Below are 18,911 nucleotides of genomic sequence, written 5' to 3' on the forward strand. Positions count from 1 at the left end.
TGTCTGGGATGCACTGCAACGCTGTGAAGCCATGAGTATTCCTTGCAAAAATTAAACACCTGTTATTTGAATATTTAACTTTTAATTTATGTAAATCCTCAGGAAACTGTTCCGGTGTGTTCATTTCACACACTGAGACTCCCAGGGTGTGGGAGAGAAGCACCAAATTGCAAGGAAATCAACCCAGTACTGGGATTGGATGAGCATAAGTGCTTCAAAACCAAAATGAAGTGAACAGGTAAGTTTGGAGTCACTTCTCTCGCTAAACAGATGTCTTCTGGTTGCCCTGTGACAGCACTTAATATAGGCTGTGGTATGGATACTTAGATTTGCTTATAAATGCATATCAGTAGGTAGATAGAAAATATTCATTTCACATATAACTTAGCGACAATGTAAGGCAAATTCAAGTAAAAAAAACAAGAGTACCTTCTGAGGTAGAAACTGTTTAAATCTCTCTAGATTAAAGAGGAATTGCGTTAAGTGAAAAATTATCTGTAACACACTTCAAACCCTTGAACTGTATATATTTCCTTGCTAAAGCTTTCCATTCTAACAGGCTATTTGAAAATTAACAGGATACAGTCATGGTATGTTTCATAGATTCCTTCTCTCATGGCATGAACAGAGGAAATTAAAATCCAACATATACTGCTATGGATCTCAACGTTACAAGTATTTGAAGAAAAATAAGAGTAGGTAAACTGCTTGAGGGCATAATTATTAACCATTGTTTGAAACACTCCAATTTGAAAATGCTATCTGCTTTTATATGTGTGTGCTTATATATACTCATACATACATGTATTTTTCACAGCCAGAACCTACACCTCAAACCATCTTATGAATTCTGTGACAGTCTGATGGGGGCGCAGAGCTGGACTGAGGGATTCAGTTACAACAAGACAGTCAGTGGGGAAGTAGCGGCTGGCAAGGAGGTATCTCCTTTCCCCCAGGCACCCACACCTCACAGTGCCCAGGGAAAGACATGAAACCCAGGCCTCCTAACTCCTAATCCGCCAGAGCTTCCATGCTGAACAGGATGGCTGCGTAGTCATGGGCAGGACTAAATTTCACAATGTGCGTGTTTGTCTTATCAGGAAATCAGCATTTTTACTTCTGAGAGGTCAAGCCTTACGAGCAAGGCTGAGGCCAGACTTTGGCAAACAGATTTTTCCCAGAGAATAGACATTTAAAAGGAAGCACAACGAGCGTATGTGCATTCTTCTATCTATCTATCTATCTACCTATCTATCTATCTATCTATCTATCATTTTATTGTGCATTCTTTATTGTAGAATTTAACTGGCTACCTTCATACTCAGCCAGTGATGGCGAACCTTTTTTTTTTTTTTTTAAATGTATTTTATTGATTTTTTACAGAGAGGATGGGAGTGGGATAGAGAGTTAGAAACATCAATGAGAGAAACATCGATCAGCTGCCTCCTACACACCTCCTACTGGGGATATGCCCACAGCCAAGGTACATGCCCTTGACCAGAATCGAACCTGGGACCTTTCAGTCCGCAGGCCGACGCTCTATCCACTGAGCCAAATCAGTTAGGGCGATGGCGAACCTTTTGAGCTCAACATGTCAGCATTTTGAAAAACCCTAGTTTAACTCTGGTGCCGTGTCACATATAGAAATTTTTTGATCTTTGCAACCATGGTAAAACAAAGACATATTTTTGACATTTATTTTATATATTTAACTGCCATTTAACAAAGAAAAATCAACCAAAAAAAAAAAGAGTTCGCGTGTCACCTCTGACATGCGTGTCATAGGTTCGCCATCACGGTACTAAGCTCTTACTTTGATGAAGAAAATGAAAGCTCCTGAAACATGAGCCCAGAGTCCCTGTATCTTGCTACTGATAAGAACTGCATCGGAAGAAATTTCAGGCTATGGCATGTACCTGTAACTCTTCTAAAAGTCTAAAGCAAGGGCAGTGAAACCCTGGCAGTGACTATCCTTGTGACCCAAGTGTTTAAAAGACAGATGCCCTCTACTGGCGACACTGCTTCATAAATATTCGAAGGCGGTGCATTAAAAATGTAAGGCTCATTGAAGAGTCACAACAGAAGCACATTTTCCTGAGTAATGGTGGCGTGACTGCCTTAGTCTGTAATGAAGTTTGAAATTACACCCTTACAAAAGGCTTCCAGTTAATGGTGCCTCATTACAAGAATGAAAGTGTCATTTTGCCCATCAATGAACTGTTCCAGAAAATGCAGTGCTGCATGGAAAGGAAAATCCTAGGACTAGAAGCAAGAATATTATACCACCCAGTTCTTAAGAGCAGAAGTTAACTATTTTGTTTATGCATGAGTGGATAAATAAATCTTTAAATGTAAAGGCAGCTCCTGTAATGCACCTCGTCTCATTCACCCTTAGGTGTGGGATACACAAGTGTTGGCTTTGCTCCTTTTCTGTGTGTATGCGTGAGAGAGAGAGAGAGAGAGAGAGAGAGAGAGAGAGAGAGAGAGAAGAGGGAAACATTGATGTGAGAGCAAAACATGGATGGGCTGCCTCCAGCATACCTCCCACCAGGGATTGAGCCCACAACCTGGGCATGAGCCCTGACCAGCAATCAAACCAGCAACCTTTTGGTGCCCGGAACGACACCCAACCAACTGAGCCACACTGGTCAGGGCCTTCCTGCTATTTTAATTATGATGTGGGGATTTACATTAAGAAAAACAGTACCTTTTAAAAAGTCAAAATGTGGCCGAAACCAGTTTGGCTCGGTGGATGGAGCGTCGGCCTGCGGACTGAGGGGTCCCGGGTTCGATTCTGGTCAGGGGCATGTACCTGGGTTGCTGGCGCATCCCCAGTGGGAGATGTGTGGGAGGCAGCTGATTGATGTTTCTCTCTCATCAATGTTTCTAGCTCTCTATCTCTCTCCCTTCCTTTCTGTAAAGAATCAATAAAATATATTAAAAAAAAAAAAGTCAAAATGTGCTCTTACATGACAGTCATGAAAGTATCAAGGGGAAGGGGTCAATGGGAGAAAAAAAGGAGGGATACCTGTAATACTTTCAACAACCAAAATAAAAAAATTTTAAATGTCAAGGGGAAAAAAGAGTCCGCTGTCATTTTCACTGGGGAAATATTAAATTTCAAATGTTGCATTTAATTTTTTTTTAAATATATTTAATTGATTTTTTACAGAGAGGAAGGGAGAGAGATAGAGAGTTAGAAACATCGATGAGAGAGAAACATCGATCAGCTGCCTCCTGCACACCTCCTACTGGGGATGTGCCCGCAACCCAGGTACATGCTCTTGACCGGAATCGAACCTGGGACCTTTCAGTCCACAGACCGACGCTCTATCCACTGAGCCAAACCGGTTTCGGCCAAATGTTGCATTTAAAGTGAACCTCAAAAATGCTGTTTCCTTCCTGTATCCTTAGATGCAATAACTCTAAATTTATCATATTATACCTATTTTTTAAATCTAAAACTATGCAGAGTTAATAGTTGGGGTAGGGAGCATTATGACAAGACTTTTGTTTTGTGTGTGTGTGTGTTTTTTTTTCTTTTTTTTTAATGTATTTTATTGATTTTTTTAATTGATTTTTTACAGAGGAAGGAAGAGGGATAAAGAGCTAGAAACATCGATGAGAGAGAAACATGGATCAGCTGCCTCCTGCACACCCCCCACTGGGGATGTGCCCGCAACCAAGGTACATGCCCTTGACCGGAACTGAATCCGGGACCCCTGAGTCCGCAGGCCGACGCTCTATCCACTGAGCCAAACTGGTTACGGCAAGGCTTTTGTTTTTTAATGTGTAAGGAAGGAGGTTGCTTCAAAATAGAACAAATTTCAATGACATTTCAGGATAGAAGAATTCTAATATATTTCCCCCACATCTCACCAAATTTCAATACCTTACTTTTCCGGAGGTGCATGCAATTTAGATTATAAGTGTATGTGACACTTAATTAAAGTCTGCAAAAGGTTTGAAGATGAAACGCCATATAATCGTTTGATAACAAAAATGAAGATAATGACTATTCCTAGTCTCTTCTTTCCTGTCTGCCCAATTATAATTCGGCCTCTTCTGCAGAATTCTTCACATTAAATGAATTCTTATACAAACTCTCATGGGCTTTGCTCTCTACCTTTACCCAGGCGGATTTGTTCCTAATAGGACCATCCTTTACACCAGTTCTAATTCACTACTCATTCACTGAAATAAAGACCATATTTAATGCTGAACCTGAGAAATCTCACAAAGCAAATGTATAATGAAGCTCCAAGAATGTATGAGCAATACACGGCGCTCTGCCTGGTCCCCGCTCTGCCATTATCTGGGCAAATTGCTTATCTTCTTTGGTCAGGTGTCAGTTTTTCATCTACCTAATTATTGCGAAGATCCTGTCTAACTTTAAACTCTATTTTTCTCTATTTGTGTTTTATTTCAAACCAGTCAGACACATTGAGACAAACCTCTACTCTTCATCTATGGCACAGCTTTCCAGACAATTGCTTCATATGACCACTCCATCGCTGATATTAAGTCTGCGGGTCCCAACTGACTGTAGCCTTGTGTTTCTCATCAACTGCACTCATTTTCGGATCACCTGCTATAAACCAACCTTCTTTTTCTTTTATTTTCAGTTTTTCTTCCCTAGGGAAATTTATGTTGGTTCCAGGCATCTGTCGACCTACTCCCTTAAGACTACCAAGCAAAAAATTCATTTGCTTTTCCCAACTTTCCCCCATCATCAATAAATTATTCTTATTTGCTCTTAAAGATGCTTCTGTCTCTTCCACTTATTCCTTATGCTCTCCCTGCAAAATAGGCTACCTTTTGGTGCAATTTCTCTTTCAAGCTCTCCTTCTGTTTTCCTAATTTTTCAACCTGCTTTGCCCTCACTCAGTAATCAGACATCATCCTTCAGCAGCTGCAGCTTTGCACCTCCACAGTCATCTCTGTCAACTTTGATTATGCTCTGGAAGCCCTAATTCATCCATATCAAATGTCTACATTTTGAAATGACTTATTAGAGTGGAAATCAGAAACCCTTGCAATCTGTAGCATGGCGAACACTGCTTCCACTGGCTTCGTATGATCGGTTCTCTCCGGGCCCATAATTTCTACCTGGTCTGCAGCCTCTACCTAAATCAGGAACAGGGCAGGAGGGAAGGCAAGCAAGGAAACAGTTGCCTCCTTTCAGGCTATCTGAAAGAAATGCCCCACTGGTTTAAGCTTGCTATCATCCAAAACACATTTTTGTTTTGGTTTGCGTTTTCCCTTCGGGCACAGGGACAATAAAGTTCTTTTTTTAACCCCCCTGCAAAATCCTGCCAACATCAGGCCCTACTCAGATGCATCGTCCCTGTCAGTTGCAGTGCCACAGAAGACAGTTTCTTCTTCTTTTTTTTCTTTTTAGGAAAATAATACAAAAGACCTTGTGGAACATATTTAAAATATTTAAAACCATCTTAATCCATTATTCAGATACAGATTCTAAAAGAGATCTAAAGGGCAGGAAGAAACTAACAATATTTATGGCAGGAAAATTTCATGTTAGAAACACGGACATCCTTTTTGTTAAAGGGAGCTGGGCCCTGGCTTACAGATACAACAGGGACTTCAGATAGCAGGGAGCAGTGCTGACTGCTCTCACTCACCTATGGTACCTGCCTGTGCAGGGCACTTTCTACTTCTCAAAGCACATCTATTATCTCCTGGATGTTTACAAAGCTCTTGTGAGGTAGACAGGACAGGTATCATTCCACTTTGCATATGGGAAAACTGAGATTCAGAGGGTAAGGTAACCAGCTCCTAGCCACAGAGTTCTCCAAAGCTGGGTCAAATTTATAGAGCAGGCTCCCTGATTCTTTGTTCTGTGCCCTACTGCACCCGTGTGTACACACATGCACCCACACATAGCCTCACGTGCATAGCTAACGAGTTTGTGATGCAAACACTCAGGATAAAATCAGGGAAAGGTCCAAATGGTCTCCTGTTGCCAATTTACTCTAGTCCTGCTCTTACTTCAGGCTTCTCATTTCTTTTATTCTTCTATTTTAAAATCCTCACACGAGAATATGTTTTTGATTTTATTATTTTTTTTTTTTAGAGAGAAACATTGATGTGAGAGAGGAACATCAATGGGTTGCCTCCTGTATGCACCCTAACCAGGGATTGAACCCATAACCTAGGTATGTGCCCTGACTGGGAATGGAACCCGCCACAATTTTTGGTGTATGGATGATGCTCCAACCAACTGAACCACCCAGCCAGGGCATCTTTTACTCTTGTAATCTTTGCCAAGCTCCAGAGTTACTTCCACTCGTATGCTTATGCAAAAAACACCAGACTGCTTCTCAAGTCGCTGCCCCTCCACCCGCTCCAAATCCCCCACTTCAAAATCCTAAAAGCCTAGCCACACATCAAAGCTAATGACTGGGTAATCCACATTCTCCCTGGTGAACGCTCAAAGGATGCTGATTCTCATCAATAGCACAGAGCGTGTTTTGCAGACAGGTTTCTTTGAATGTGCAGGATATTTTACTAAACTCAAGGTGTTTTCAGGGAAAGCTGGTTTGTGAAAGGTTTCCCTCTGGTAAATCTACTTCCTGGGTTCTCCTTCAATATACACCCTGGGCAAGTCCAGAGCACAGCCCATGCACTCCAACCTCTAGCGACCAGATGGCTGACCCTTCGGATCTCAGGGGTAAGATTCAAAGTTCTAACGAGTGCACGTGAATACAACTGGGCTGAATTTTGAGACCTTGCTGCAGGAAGCAGAGCATCATCAGGTTCGAGGCAGTTTGCCCCATTCTAGGGTCACCAGAGTCCTTTGATAAAAGCACAGAGGACTGTGGAGAGGCTGGCTGGGTCACACTGCTTCTGGGATAAGGAAGGGCAGACGAGGTAAAAGAGATATATCCTCTCCCCCAAAACAGAGTCTTCTGCACAAAGAGGAAGTCAGGAGAGGACCCTCCATCATAGACAGAAGACCCATTAGGACCGTCAGCAGGGCTGCCGTTTAAATATTCAGACCTACGCATCCTGATGTGGAAGGAGTGGGTTCTGGCAAAATGTAAAAGGCAAATAATGGGATCGAGGGTTAGTGGAAGCACAGCATAACGTGTAAGTGGCCCCCGGAGGCAGCCGTGCTTGCAGCTTCTCCTGCACACCCGCCGTCACCTGCTGCACGAGAATCTGCAGGAGTGGGGACTGTAACTGAAGGACGTATTTCTTCCTCTGCCCACTCTTTTGCTGTGCCCCTGAGATCTAGACTAGACCTCATCTTTGACAGACACAGGCAACTTATGAAACCCCAGGGCAATATTTCTACAGGTAAAATGAGTCTGAAAGCCCCTGTGTCCGTGTGTTTTGAAAGTGATTTCTCATTAACAGCCTTCCAAAGCACATTAGCACTTACACGCTCAGAACCACCGCCATTCTAAAATACACTACTGACACAATACAAAGAACCCCAACCTAAAAAGCTGTGCCGGGGTGGGGGTGAGGGGAGGGGGGGGAGAGAAAGTCTTGAGGGAGAAAACACCTACAAGGAATACTGGAGCCGGTGCGCAAGTAGAACAGTAATGAGCTATTTAAGGACTTGCTGGCAACCCTTTAATAGTGTTTCATTTTAACAGCAAATGTCACCATGAGTGCTTTTGGCCCCAAAAGACTGTTTTTAAACAGGCCACCTTCTGAGAAGTTGAGACGATAGCGTCTACGAGCACAATTTAAAATATACCAAGCAAAAGAGGAACAAATTTGTTAAGATACTGGCTCGATCAGTAAGTACAGCCGTGTGTGTGGTGAGGGAGAAGGTGGGATAGTTTGCCTTGTTTTGTGTTGTCTGTGAAGACTGTGAATTTTAGAGCAGGAAGAGGGGACCTCAGGGAGAGCGGCCCTCCACACTTGGGCTTTTACAGAAGAAAGGGGATCACTTCCTTGAGAAGAGTGTTATAACACACTGAGATCTCACCTCTGTGCAGTGTGATTCCAGCCCCAAGAAGGCTCCACAGAGAAAGCTCCCCGAAGAAAATGGTCTGCGCTCACAATGCTGTCTGGGCTATTATTGCACAGGCTTTGTAGTCAGAGAGGGAGGCTGATTCAGTGTGTGCCAAGCACGAGGGCTCTGAGTACTAAAGAAGGACCTTGGAGATTATCTCTTCCAACTTCCTCATTTTACAGAAGATAAAAAAACGACCCAGAAAAGCAAAAACAACCAGGCCAGAGTTCTACCTCAGGTGAGAATGGGTTTCTAACAGTAGCACTACTGACATGTTTTTGGGGCCAGATATTTCTTTGTTGTGGGGGGCAGTCTGTACACTGTAGGATATTTAGCAGTATCCTGGTCTACAGCAATCCCCTCGCCCAATTATGACATTCAAAAGTGTCTCAAAACATGGCCAAATATCCTCTGGGAGTGGAGGGGAGGGCAAAATTGTCCCCAGTTGAGAACCACTGGGTTAGCAACTGGCACAGGAGCAACCGAATCCTTCTCACTCCCAATCTAGCACTATGAGAACACTTTTCAAATAATTATTTTGCTACAAGTGAGAACTGATTAATGCATTAAGCCATCACTAATGCTGATTACATGTCAAATGATGTTATTAAAAAGCTCTTAAAAAATGAGTCCTAAAGATATGAATAAACTGCATTTCCCCATCTAATTGTATGTGCCTGACATAAATATAAACACATATTTGCATATACATCTACATGAGGCTGAAACTATAGAATCCATACAATGAGTCCCTCATTTTTGGTTGGGCAAAATATAGTAACATCATGTTAAAAGATACTTCAGGGACACCAGCCGATATGGCTCAGTGGTTGAGCATAGACTCATGAACCAAAAGGTTACCGCCTCAATTCCAGATCAGGTCATATGCCCGGGTTGCAGGCTCAATTCCCAGTGTGGGGCGATCAATTATTCTGTCTCATTGATGTTTCCATCTCTCTCTCCCTCTCCCTTCCTCTCTAAAATCAATTTTTAAAAAATATATTAAAAAATACTTCAGGGAGAAACCCCTCTACTCACAGTAAAATTTCTTACTACCCTTAGACAAATTCACTACATGTTGTACCTAAATATCAGATCAACTTTGTTTTTAATTAACAAGATGGAACCTCATTGTCAAACCGTTTAATTATCTTATTATAAAGATAAGAAACTCAGTTCAAAGAGCTGAGGTTTCCTAAAAGACGGCTTCAAAATAGTGCCAGATTGCTTCTTAAACACAGGTGAGACAATCCGGCTTAAAAATACACAGGACGCCCAGCTTTCACTACTGACAGCAGCCTCTGCTTTTGCAGGTCCAGCTAGCTGTAATATTCCAGTATTACCTGTTTCTCTTTTTCCGGTGTTCTCGATTGGAATTTTCTGATTCACTACCACTGCTTGTGTTACAGCGTGAGCGGGACCTGAAGACAAAATAAGAGCAAATGAAAAATGCCCATTTAAGTCAAATGGAAAATTTTAGAAAAGTTCATGTTGGTTCTTTGGAATTAATTCCGTAGTAAGATTACTAACCCAAACGTAAGTAGCATCCCTCCCCCCGTCAGTGTTTCTCAATCCAGTCAGACATCTGAATGAGTCTAAAGAAGTGTGATTAGATTAAGGCGAATGTCACTATGCTCCCAGAAGGACCAAACAAACAAGCACTTCCAACAGAAATCTGACGTAAAGCTTATAAGCCCCTGTGCTAAACCAAACCTCCACCCTTCACTGAGAGAGGCAGAGTTTATTTCCTCTCCCCTTGAATTAGTGCTCGTCTTGGGGCTGATTTTACCAACAGAGTGAGGTGGAAGGGATACTCTCACAGTTCCAGGACTAGCCCTTAACAGGGCTGATAGTTCCCGATTCCTCCCAGCCACCAGAGACCCTGGAGAGGGGCCCCAGGCCTCCAGCCATTCTGCCAGGCACCAGACAGAAATAACCCAACCTCAGCCACCATCCAACTGACGCTTCGTCTGAAACTAGCAAAGCTAACTAGAAAAACTTCCTGTTCAATCAACAGAATTATAAAAGAGGTATAGGTGATTATTGTTGCTTTAAATACACCAAGTTTTGGAATGGTTTTAATGTAGCAGCAGATAACTGAGACAGCTCCTCTGGGAGCAGAAACAAGAGAAATTGCTAAGGGTGCTACAGAATGGAAGACTGAGAACCAGCTGACACCCATTTCAGGTTAAAGAACACATTTACAGTACTCTTAAAGCAGTCACTAATGAAACAAACAAGAAAATCCCTCCTCTGGCCCCAGTTCTGAGCTCTGCTAATTTGCTGATCCTGCCTCCCTCTCCCAGGCCCTCCTTCCCATTTCGTTTTTTTGTTTGTTGGTTTGTTTTGTTTACCTTCTCCTTTGCTTTAGATCTGAGTCTTCACCACTGTTATGGGCTTTCCTATGGAAAACAAATAAATGAAGACATTAAAGAAAATAGAAAGTTATCAATTGGCTAAGGAAAGCACACCAAAATGAGTTTCGCTTCATGTATATGCTACATAGTCATTCATTATCAAACATTGGAATCGCGCACATATGTCCATCCCTACAATAGGTCCCAGAAATAGACTACCAATTGGCTTCAAGAAACCTAGTGGGGGCTGTAAATAGTCTACAAATAAAAATGCACAACATGTCTGTTAAATTCCATTCATCCAGTGATGCAGTTAGTCTGGTTTCAAGGTCTGCAATCCACCAAGCCAAATTCTGCCATCATCTGACATCAGCTCTCTCCTGGATGCCCTTCCCAGAACCCTGGCTTCCAAGTCCCCTTGACCTTTTCTCTAATAATCTCTTCACAATAACGCAGCACCCACATCCTGGTCACACTTGGAATTTATCCTCTGTAAGCACCTCTAATCACTGCTCTCAGACCACAATCCCCTTCACCCCCACACCCCCCTTTACCACTTCTATTTACTTTCAAACAGCTTTGATGGGGTATCCTGGTTAAAATGTGAGGATTCTGGAGCCAGACAACCTGAATATGAATCCAATCTCCTTCATTGATGAGTTGTGATTTAAATTATTTCTCTACTCAGTGCCTCCATTTTAACAGAACCTCCCACAAAAGGTTGTTATTAGGACAAAATGAATTAATACATTTAAAGTGTATAGAGTAGGATCTAGCCCATTGTGTGCACTCAATGAATATTAACTGTTATTACTGCTCATTCAACTACTTCCATTCTACCTTTCTTTGACCTCAATAGGATCATGTGCCTATTGACTGTGTGATTATCCATCAGCTCTTTCCCTCCTTCATTCCCTCTCTGACTCAGCTTAGATTTCTATCATCTCAATAACATGCATGCCAATACTCAAAACTTCCTCCAACTTTTTGTTTTCTGTTCAGTCTTTCTGGCAAGACCTCAACCAACTATCCAGGTTCTCTGGGCTACACCTCAACAGCTGGCTGAACAGTGCTGGATGGAGTTACACAAAAGAGCATATTAGTTACACTACAAATCCATGTTCATACTAGTGGATCCTCAAGTGGATCCACAACAAGGCCCAACAATGGTACCACCATTCTCTGACCTAAGTGCTCTCTGTTTCTGCAAAGCATGCAAGAGCTATATATGCCCTGATCACAGTGCAAAAAACCCTAAATTGAAAATAATCTTCCTTCAGCATTTTGAAGGTGATGCTTATCTTTTTTCTGATATTGCTGTTAAGCAGCCCAAGACCAGAATTCTTATTTGTCACCATTTATGCATGGACTTTTCTTTTCTCTTCCATATTCCTCCCCTACTCCAAGTGTTAAAAATTCTCTCTAAATCTATAATGTTTTAAAATTTTATGATAATGAATCTTGGTATGGATCTAATTTTTCAATCTATTATATCAAATGCTCAGCAGGTTCTCCATAAAGTACGATAATTCAGTTCTGAAATACTTTCTTGTACAACTTCTTTAATACTTTCCTTTTCTGCATTTTCTTGAGGTTTTTCCCTAGAAATTTCATTAGTCGAATATTTCATATCCAGGTTGGATAGTTTTTTTAAAATCTTTATTTACATATCTATGCTTTGTTTTTGCTCTACTCTGGGGAGGATTTCCTTAACTTTATCTTCTAAACCTTCTATTGATTATTTTAAAAATTCTGTCACATTAAAGTCTAAGAACTTTTATTCACTCTTTCCTTTTGATATCAAAGTTTTCATTTTCCAAAGATAATACTTACACTGTCATAAAAAGCTTTCTGTTTCTTATATTGACTCTATTTCCTGAGTGCCCCTGCACCCCCCCGCCCCCCCACACACACAGCTGCCCCAACACACACACACACACACACACACACTCCTAGTTGTTTCAGTCTCTGTCTTTCCTAACAGAAATTATCCTCAAATGCTGGCGATAATGACTCTCTCAAGCATTGTGCACTGAACCTCTGGGTGGAGAGCATGCTGACCGATGGCTTCACTGTCATGTGGAACAAAGTAATGTGGGTAGTCTCAACCATTTCCTTGGAAAATCCTTGGAAAGTTTCTATCTGCAGATCTTTTCTCTTGTATCTGTCCTTTCTTACAGTGAGATTCTGTAATCTCATGTCTGGAAGATACAAGCCTGGCTTCTAGCATTCTGGGAATGAAGAGAGAAGGGAGCCATTTCGTAAGCAGATTTTCATTCTCTTGATTTTTTCTGTGGCCACAAATTCTATGTCTCTTTTACCAAGTTAATAATCCTAGGTCTGTCATAGGCTTGGTCTTTGCATTCTATCTATACTATCTATCTAGACAGCCTCCTCTGTATTTCATATTTCAATTAACATTTTTTTAAATTATATTTTATTGATTTTTTACAGAGAGGAAGGGAGAGAGATAGAGAGTTAGAAACATCGATCAGCTGCCTCTTGCACATCTCCTACTGGGGATGTGCCCGCAACCAAGGTACATGCCCTTGACCGGAATCGAACCTGGGACCTTTCAGTCCACAGGCCGACGCTCTATCCACTGAGCCAAACCAGTTTCGGCTCAATTAACATTTTTAAGAAATTTATATTTTAGTCAAGACAACTAACCCAACTCCTCACTTATATCCAACAATCCATGTGAATCCTGCACTTGGACTTCTCAAAGAAATCGCAAATTCCACAATTCCAAACCCCAAAAGTTGTCCCTTTCAGCATGCAATGTCCTGCCTGTTCTTATTTCAGTGCATCACACTTCAATCCATGAAACTGCACAAGCCTGGTCTTCATTCTTGACATCTTTCGCTCCTTCACCCTCATGCTGATCCTGCCAGCACTATTGATTCTACCTCTGGACGGGTTTTGAAACCACGTTTCTTGTCTCCACATCACCAGGTTGGCTCATGCTCCCATTCTCTTTGTCCAGGACTCATATGATAGCCTGCTGCCTGGCCTCTCTGTTTCCACAACTATTCCCTCCCATCTCTTTTCCACAGAACAGCAAGGGCCACCTTTACACAATACAAACACGATCTTGTTATCATCCTTTCTGAAAACTACTGATCTAATGACCAAAATCCTCAACAAAGCTCAGGTGTCTGATGAGGTCTGGTCCCACCTTTCTCTCCAGGCTCATTACTAGCACTTTTCTGCTCACCCTCAATGCTTGAGCAACACTGGGCTTTATCCTGTTCATGAATGCTACCCTCTCCCTTCTATCCCAAGGCCTCAGCACATACCAGTCCCGCTTCCTCTCTGTGCTTGCTTTTGTCTGATCCCAGCTCCAGCATCCGGCCTCAGGAACCCTTCCAACCTCCTTCACTCAACAACGCAGCAAAACCGCTCCTAATAGTGCTGGTTACACATGTGTTTGAATGGCAAATGTTTATCAAGCAGTTATTCTTAGAACAGGTGTACTTTTCTATACGCATTTTTCAATTAAAAAGTTTTTAAATTTCCCTAAGCATAACTGCCCCCTGAAGAACATATAACAGTCATAACTGCACATGTATTTGTAATTTGTATGTTTCTTCCCTAACAAACGATAAACTCCCAAAGGTCAGAGACTTTCTCTGATGCTGTTTAATACAGTGCCTGGCATACAGTGGGTACTCTAAACATTTTTGAATATAAAGATGAATGGGGGTAAAAATAAATTGTTCTGTCAGAAAGCATGCTGGGTTTCTTTTTTAAAATAGGAATGTTTAGCCCTAACCGGTTTGGCTCAGTGGATAGAGCGTCGGCCTGCAGACTCAAGGGTCCCAGGTTCGATTCTGGTCAAGGGCATGTACCATGGTTGGGGGCACATCCCCAGTAGGGGGCGTGCAGGAGGCAGCTGATCAATGTTTCTCTCTCATTGATGTTTCTTACTATCCCTCTCCTTTCCTCTCTGTAAAAAATCAATAAAATATATTTTAAAAAAATAAGTAAATAAAATAGGAATGTTTAAACACGCAGGCATCAGGGTCTCCATGAACCTTGACAATTATAAAGAAGTTTGTATGTGTATTCAATAATACAGTCTTTCCTCCTAGGGCTGTGGTCGGCAAACTGCGGCTCACGAGCCACATGCAGCTCTTTGGCCCCTTGAGTGTGGCTCTTCCTAAGCCTTAGGAGTACCCTAATTAAGTTAATAACAATGTACCTACCTATATAGTTTAAGTTTAAAAAATTTGGCTCTCAAAAGAAATTTCAATTGTTGTACTGTTGATATTTGGCTCTGTTGACTAATGAGTTTGCCGACCACTGCCTAGGGAATGAATGCAACATTTCATCAGATTCTCAGAGTTTTATCACTGAAAAAGATTGAGACCCATGTTCTAGACTCTGCCAGAATTTGGCAGCTGTACTCATCTAATGACAGATGACTGGCAAAATAGAAATTGTGATATCTTCTGCAAAACATGTTATCCTGGTATCCATTACAAAAGAGAATTTCCTATTATTAAATTTAAGTCCTTGAGATTCTTCCATGCTGATGACAAATCTCGGTTTTAAATGTCAGAGTTAATCCATGTCTGTAGGGATTTGTGCCCAGGGGCAAGGTAAACATATGTGAAGATAAAACAAGACTAACAAGGACAGGGACATTTAAAGGGTATTTATAGCGAAAAAAACAACCAAGAATGAGCTTTGTCTCAGTCATGCCGACACGAAGCAATGGCTGGTCTCCTCCAAACACACATGCTGAATAAGAGAGCTTTTAGGTGACACAGAACCAGACAGAAGGCTTTACGGTGCTCAGACCAAATCCCAGTGGTCTTTTCCTCAAATGGTGCCTATGAAAGCGTCCTGTAACCACGCACCACAATTGCTTCTCTGTGTTTCACAGGAAGCCAACAGAAAATGGATTTCAGTGCAGAGTCATTAGTCTGGATTTGAGAATGTATATGCTCCAAACTATTTCAAGCATTTAATTTGAAAAGAAATGTAAAGTTTGGTGCATTTTAACAAACCCTGATAAGTTCATTTTTGAATATATTAAAATCAAAATGGCCATTTGCTCAATATGTGCAATTCTTTTATGTTGGAAATGACAAAGTACACTAATAATTAAGAATGAAAAACTGTAAAAACTTATCTAACAATCATCAGACGATGCCAAATTCTTAATATATTTAGTGAAACCCACTACCCACATCCCTCAGCACACATATATACATAAAGGCATTTTAAAAGTATTTCCCAGGGGTGTCGCCACGTTTTTTAGTTGTCTGAATTGAACCAATCCTTGGTAGGGAAGGAGGGCAGAAAATCTTCCCTCCTGCCTTACTGAAATGATGGTCCATTACCCTGGCCTTTTTCAGATGTGCAGCCCTGGATCCAAATCCCAGATGTGTTACAATGGACAGTTCCTGCCATCTCCCCGAGCCAGTTTTCTTCTCTGTAGAAGTGAGATGATAATGCTGGGCCAGGTTCTGTCCACTGGTACTCAGCCCCATCCCAACCCATCTGTAATCTTCCCTGTAATGCCAGCACTAGACGGCTGGCAATTGCATTTTCCTGGACTCCTTTACCAGCTGGGTTCCACTTAGAGACACTCAGGTGAGATTTGAAGGCAGGGGAAAAGGGGAGGCAATTGTGCTTCTGGCAGTACCTGTGGCACCCACTCATGCGCTCCTGAGAAGTGGGGTTCCACAGCGTCAGCTACAGTGGTGGCACCTCCGACAGTGGCAGCCAGCAATGCCAGCAGCCAGCCCAGGCTCCTGGGAGCCAGCTCAAAGGCAGAAGCAGCTCTGCATCTCTGGATAACACTCCCTTGTCTCCTTTTATTCCTCCAGCCCAGGGGCAGGGCAGCATCCAGACCTCAGGGCTGTACCATGTCTCTGCCTTTCGTTCCTTTCATCCTACTCATATTTGAGCACCAAAATTCCCTGTGTTAATCCCTCTCTGCTAAAAATGCCTCGTGACTGAATGATACAAATGCCCATTTCTGTATGGTTATTATAAGGATAAAATGAGCTAATATACAGCAAGTAAACTGCTCAGGACTTAGAACATGATGAATGCCAACTATTATTCCATTATTCACTGTTGGTCATGATTTCTCTCCCTCTTTCCAGCCCTATGATGTGAGGGTGGTATGGACCTTTCTCTGCTTAACCATCAAAGGATTTCAGTGAAGTTGGACCTGGTTGGAGAAAGCTGGGGAATACAGTTCTGGAAAACCGGTAGAAGTAGAAGGAATGAGACAGGGATGGACCAACAGGTAAGTATAAACAGGGCCGAGAAGACAGAAGGGCCTCTGCTTGCCAGACCCACCATGACATAAAAGGAATGTTGATGGGTATCTGAGAGCGTGACCTGAACGTCTCGCAATTATAAAAGTCACTCATAAAATACCACTTACGTAGGTACCCAGCCCCATCATGTAGGAATGACCCTGGTGAGTCATTTCTTGGGTCTTCCTCTCTTGGACCTGCCCCACTGCCCACCCTGCTTTGCAAAGAGAGTCCCAAACTTCTAGATATGGACCTTTATAAAAAATTAAATAACAGATTGTCAAACTGCAGCGGGAAGGCCGGGGAGGGTTGGGGGGCAGGAAGGAGGGGGGTAAGAGATCAACTGAAGGACTTGTATGCATGCATATAAGCATAACCAATGGACATAAGACACTGGGGGGTAGGGGAGGACAGGGGATTGTCAAGGGCGGGGGGAAAAAAAAGGACACATATGTAATACCCTTTGTAATACTTTAAGCAATAAAATAAATTAAAAAAAATTAAATAGTACACACATGTACATATAACCACCCAAACAATCCAACCTGCTGGGCAACACAATGCATTTTCTCTGCGCGAGAGCAGAGAACACAGACTCAGTTGCGATTAATCTGTAACATAATTTTGTCTTCTCAGGCTGAAACATGTAATGTCTTTTATGTACTAATATATGTCATTGACATAACATGTTATATAATTTATTGCACAAACCACAGTGGGGTCTTGACTTACGAGTGTCCTGACTAACGAGTTTTTCGAGATACAGCCGTCTCTCGGCCGATTTTTTGCTTTGAGTTGCGAGCTAAAATTTGGGTTACGAGCCAGCTTCAGATACCCCACCGCTAGTTGGCGCAGCGAACGTCACAGTGAACACCACAACATCAGCCCAGCATCACGTGTCTCACTCATTCCCTTTTTGATTTGACATACAAGTAATTTGAGTTACGAGCTCCGTCATGGAACGAATTAAACTCGTAAGTCAAGGCCCCACTGTATATAATATATATTATTAAAGTATATCATATATGTATTTCTTAACAACTTATCAGTACAACACAGAAAGCAAGTTCCTGTTAATATTTTTGAAATTATGCTCTGAATCTGGCTGTTTAAGAGAAATGCTTCGCAACCCCTAACCTATTTTATTTATCTCAGAAAATATAGGCTTTCTGCTCTCCTGGGGAGACAAACAGTCTTGATATTATGAGAATAACCTGTGATAAAAACGTGACTGGGACCGAAAATTAAATCAGGGGCTGTGCTCAGCCTACCTTCTCCTTGTTGGCTGTACAGAGTCGTTGTCGCTCCCACAGGAGGGGTTTCGGCGGCGTGCGCAGGGGAACTTTGGGGACTTCGTGCGGTCATGCGGAGAGCTGTAGAGACCACTAGAGTGAGAGAGGAATGGTCGATAATCCCTGGAGGCCCTGGAGGAGCAAACACCCTAACCCCAGACCCCAGTGGTCCTAGGGGGGCGGTCATGACTGCACAATTGGTACTTTCAAGGGAATTGTGGGCAAACGGTTCTTTTTGTTGACAAGATACATTGAAAGAAAAGAGGGGTAAAATCTGGTAAAACACATCATACAGGTCATTATTTTGCAGGAATGGATTTTTCTTGGTGGCCTTCAACAATGAGAAATGAACAGACACAAAGGACAGGAATAATTACAACAATGAATTGCATTTATGATGAGCCTACCACCTGCCAGGCGCTGACCAAGCTCAAAACTTTGTATTCATTATCTTAGCGAATAGTCATATTAACCCTAAGCACTGAAGTACAATTATTAGACCCATTTAACAAAAAAGATAAGAGAAATACAGAATGTTTCATTCATCCCAAGTAAAGTAGCTAGAAAGTACAGAACTAGGATTTGAACCCCTGAGTAGTCATACCCGAAACCATTGTAAGGATGTGCCCAGGAAGTTATAATGCAAGTATGTCGCTGCTTTGATAGTTATGAACAAAAGAAACTAAATATATATTTTTATGTCTTCTAGAATTACTATTCATCAGCTACAGATTTCAACTCAAGTTTTTATAAGAACTATGAAACTGGAGGAAGTATCATTACTACATTTCATTTAGAGTTTCCCGAAATACATCATCTCACTCTAAACCAGCGGTTCTCAACCTGTGGGTCACGACCCCTTTGGGGGTTGAACGACCCTTTCACAGGGGTCGCCTAAGACCATCGGAAAACACATATATAATTACAAATTGTTTTTGTGATGAATCACTATGCTTTAATTATGTTCAATATGAAACAATGAAATGGGGGT

The 18,911-nt window shown here is 41.9% G+C and overlaps 1 protein-coding gene across 11 annotated transcripts in view; it reads right to left on the reverse strand.

Moving 5' to 3' along the window:
• EPB41L4A (erythrocyte membrane protein band 4.1 like 4A) overlaps positions 1-18,911 on the reverse strand; it is a 214,602-nt gene that overhangs the window by 18,315 nt on the left and 177,376 nt on the right. For 10 of the 11 annotated variants that reach the window (XR_004967774.1, XM_036310756.1, XM_036310760.1 and 7 more), the window contains 3 exons: positions 17,900-18,013; positions 10,345-10,392; positions 9,334-9,411 (listed from right to left, as the gene is read on the reverse strand). Coding sequence is in view for 10 of the 11 variants with exons in the window: in XM_036310756.1 (XP_036166649.1) it covers positions 9,334-9,411; positions 10,345-10,392; positions 17,900-18,013 (240 nt within the window). In the remaining variant the exon portion in view is untranslated. The remainder of the gene's footprint in view (positions 1-9,333; positions 9,412-10,344; positions 10,393-17,899; positions 18,014-18,911) is intronic. The other variant, XM_036310754.1, reaches the window with a different exon arrangement.

This window comes from Myotis myotis, unplaced genomic scaffold, assembly GCF_014108235.1.
Source record: "Myotis myotis isolate mMyoMyo1 unplaced genomic scaffold, mMyoMyo1.p scaffold_m19_p_5, whole genome shotgun sequence".
NCBI lineage: Eukaryota > Metazoa > Chordata > Mammalia > Chiroptera > Vespertilionidae > Myotis > Myotis myotis.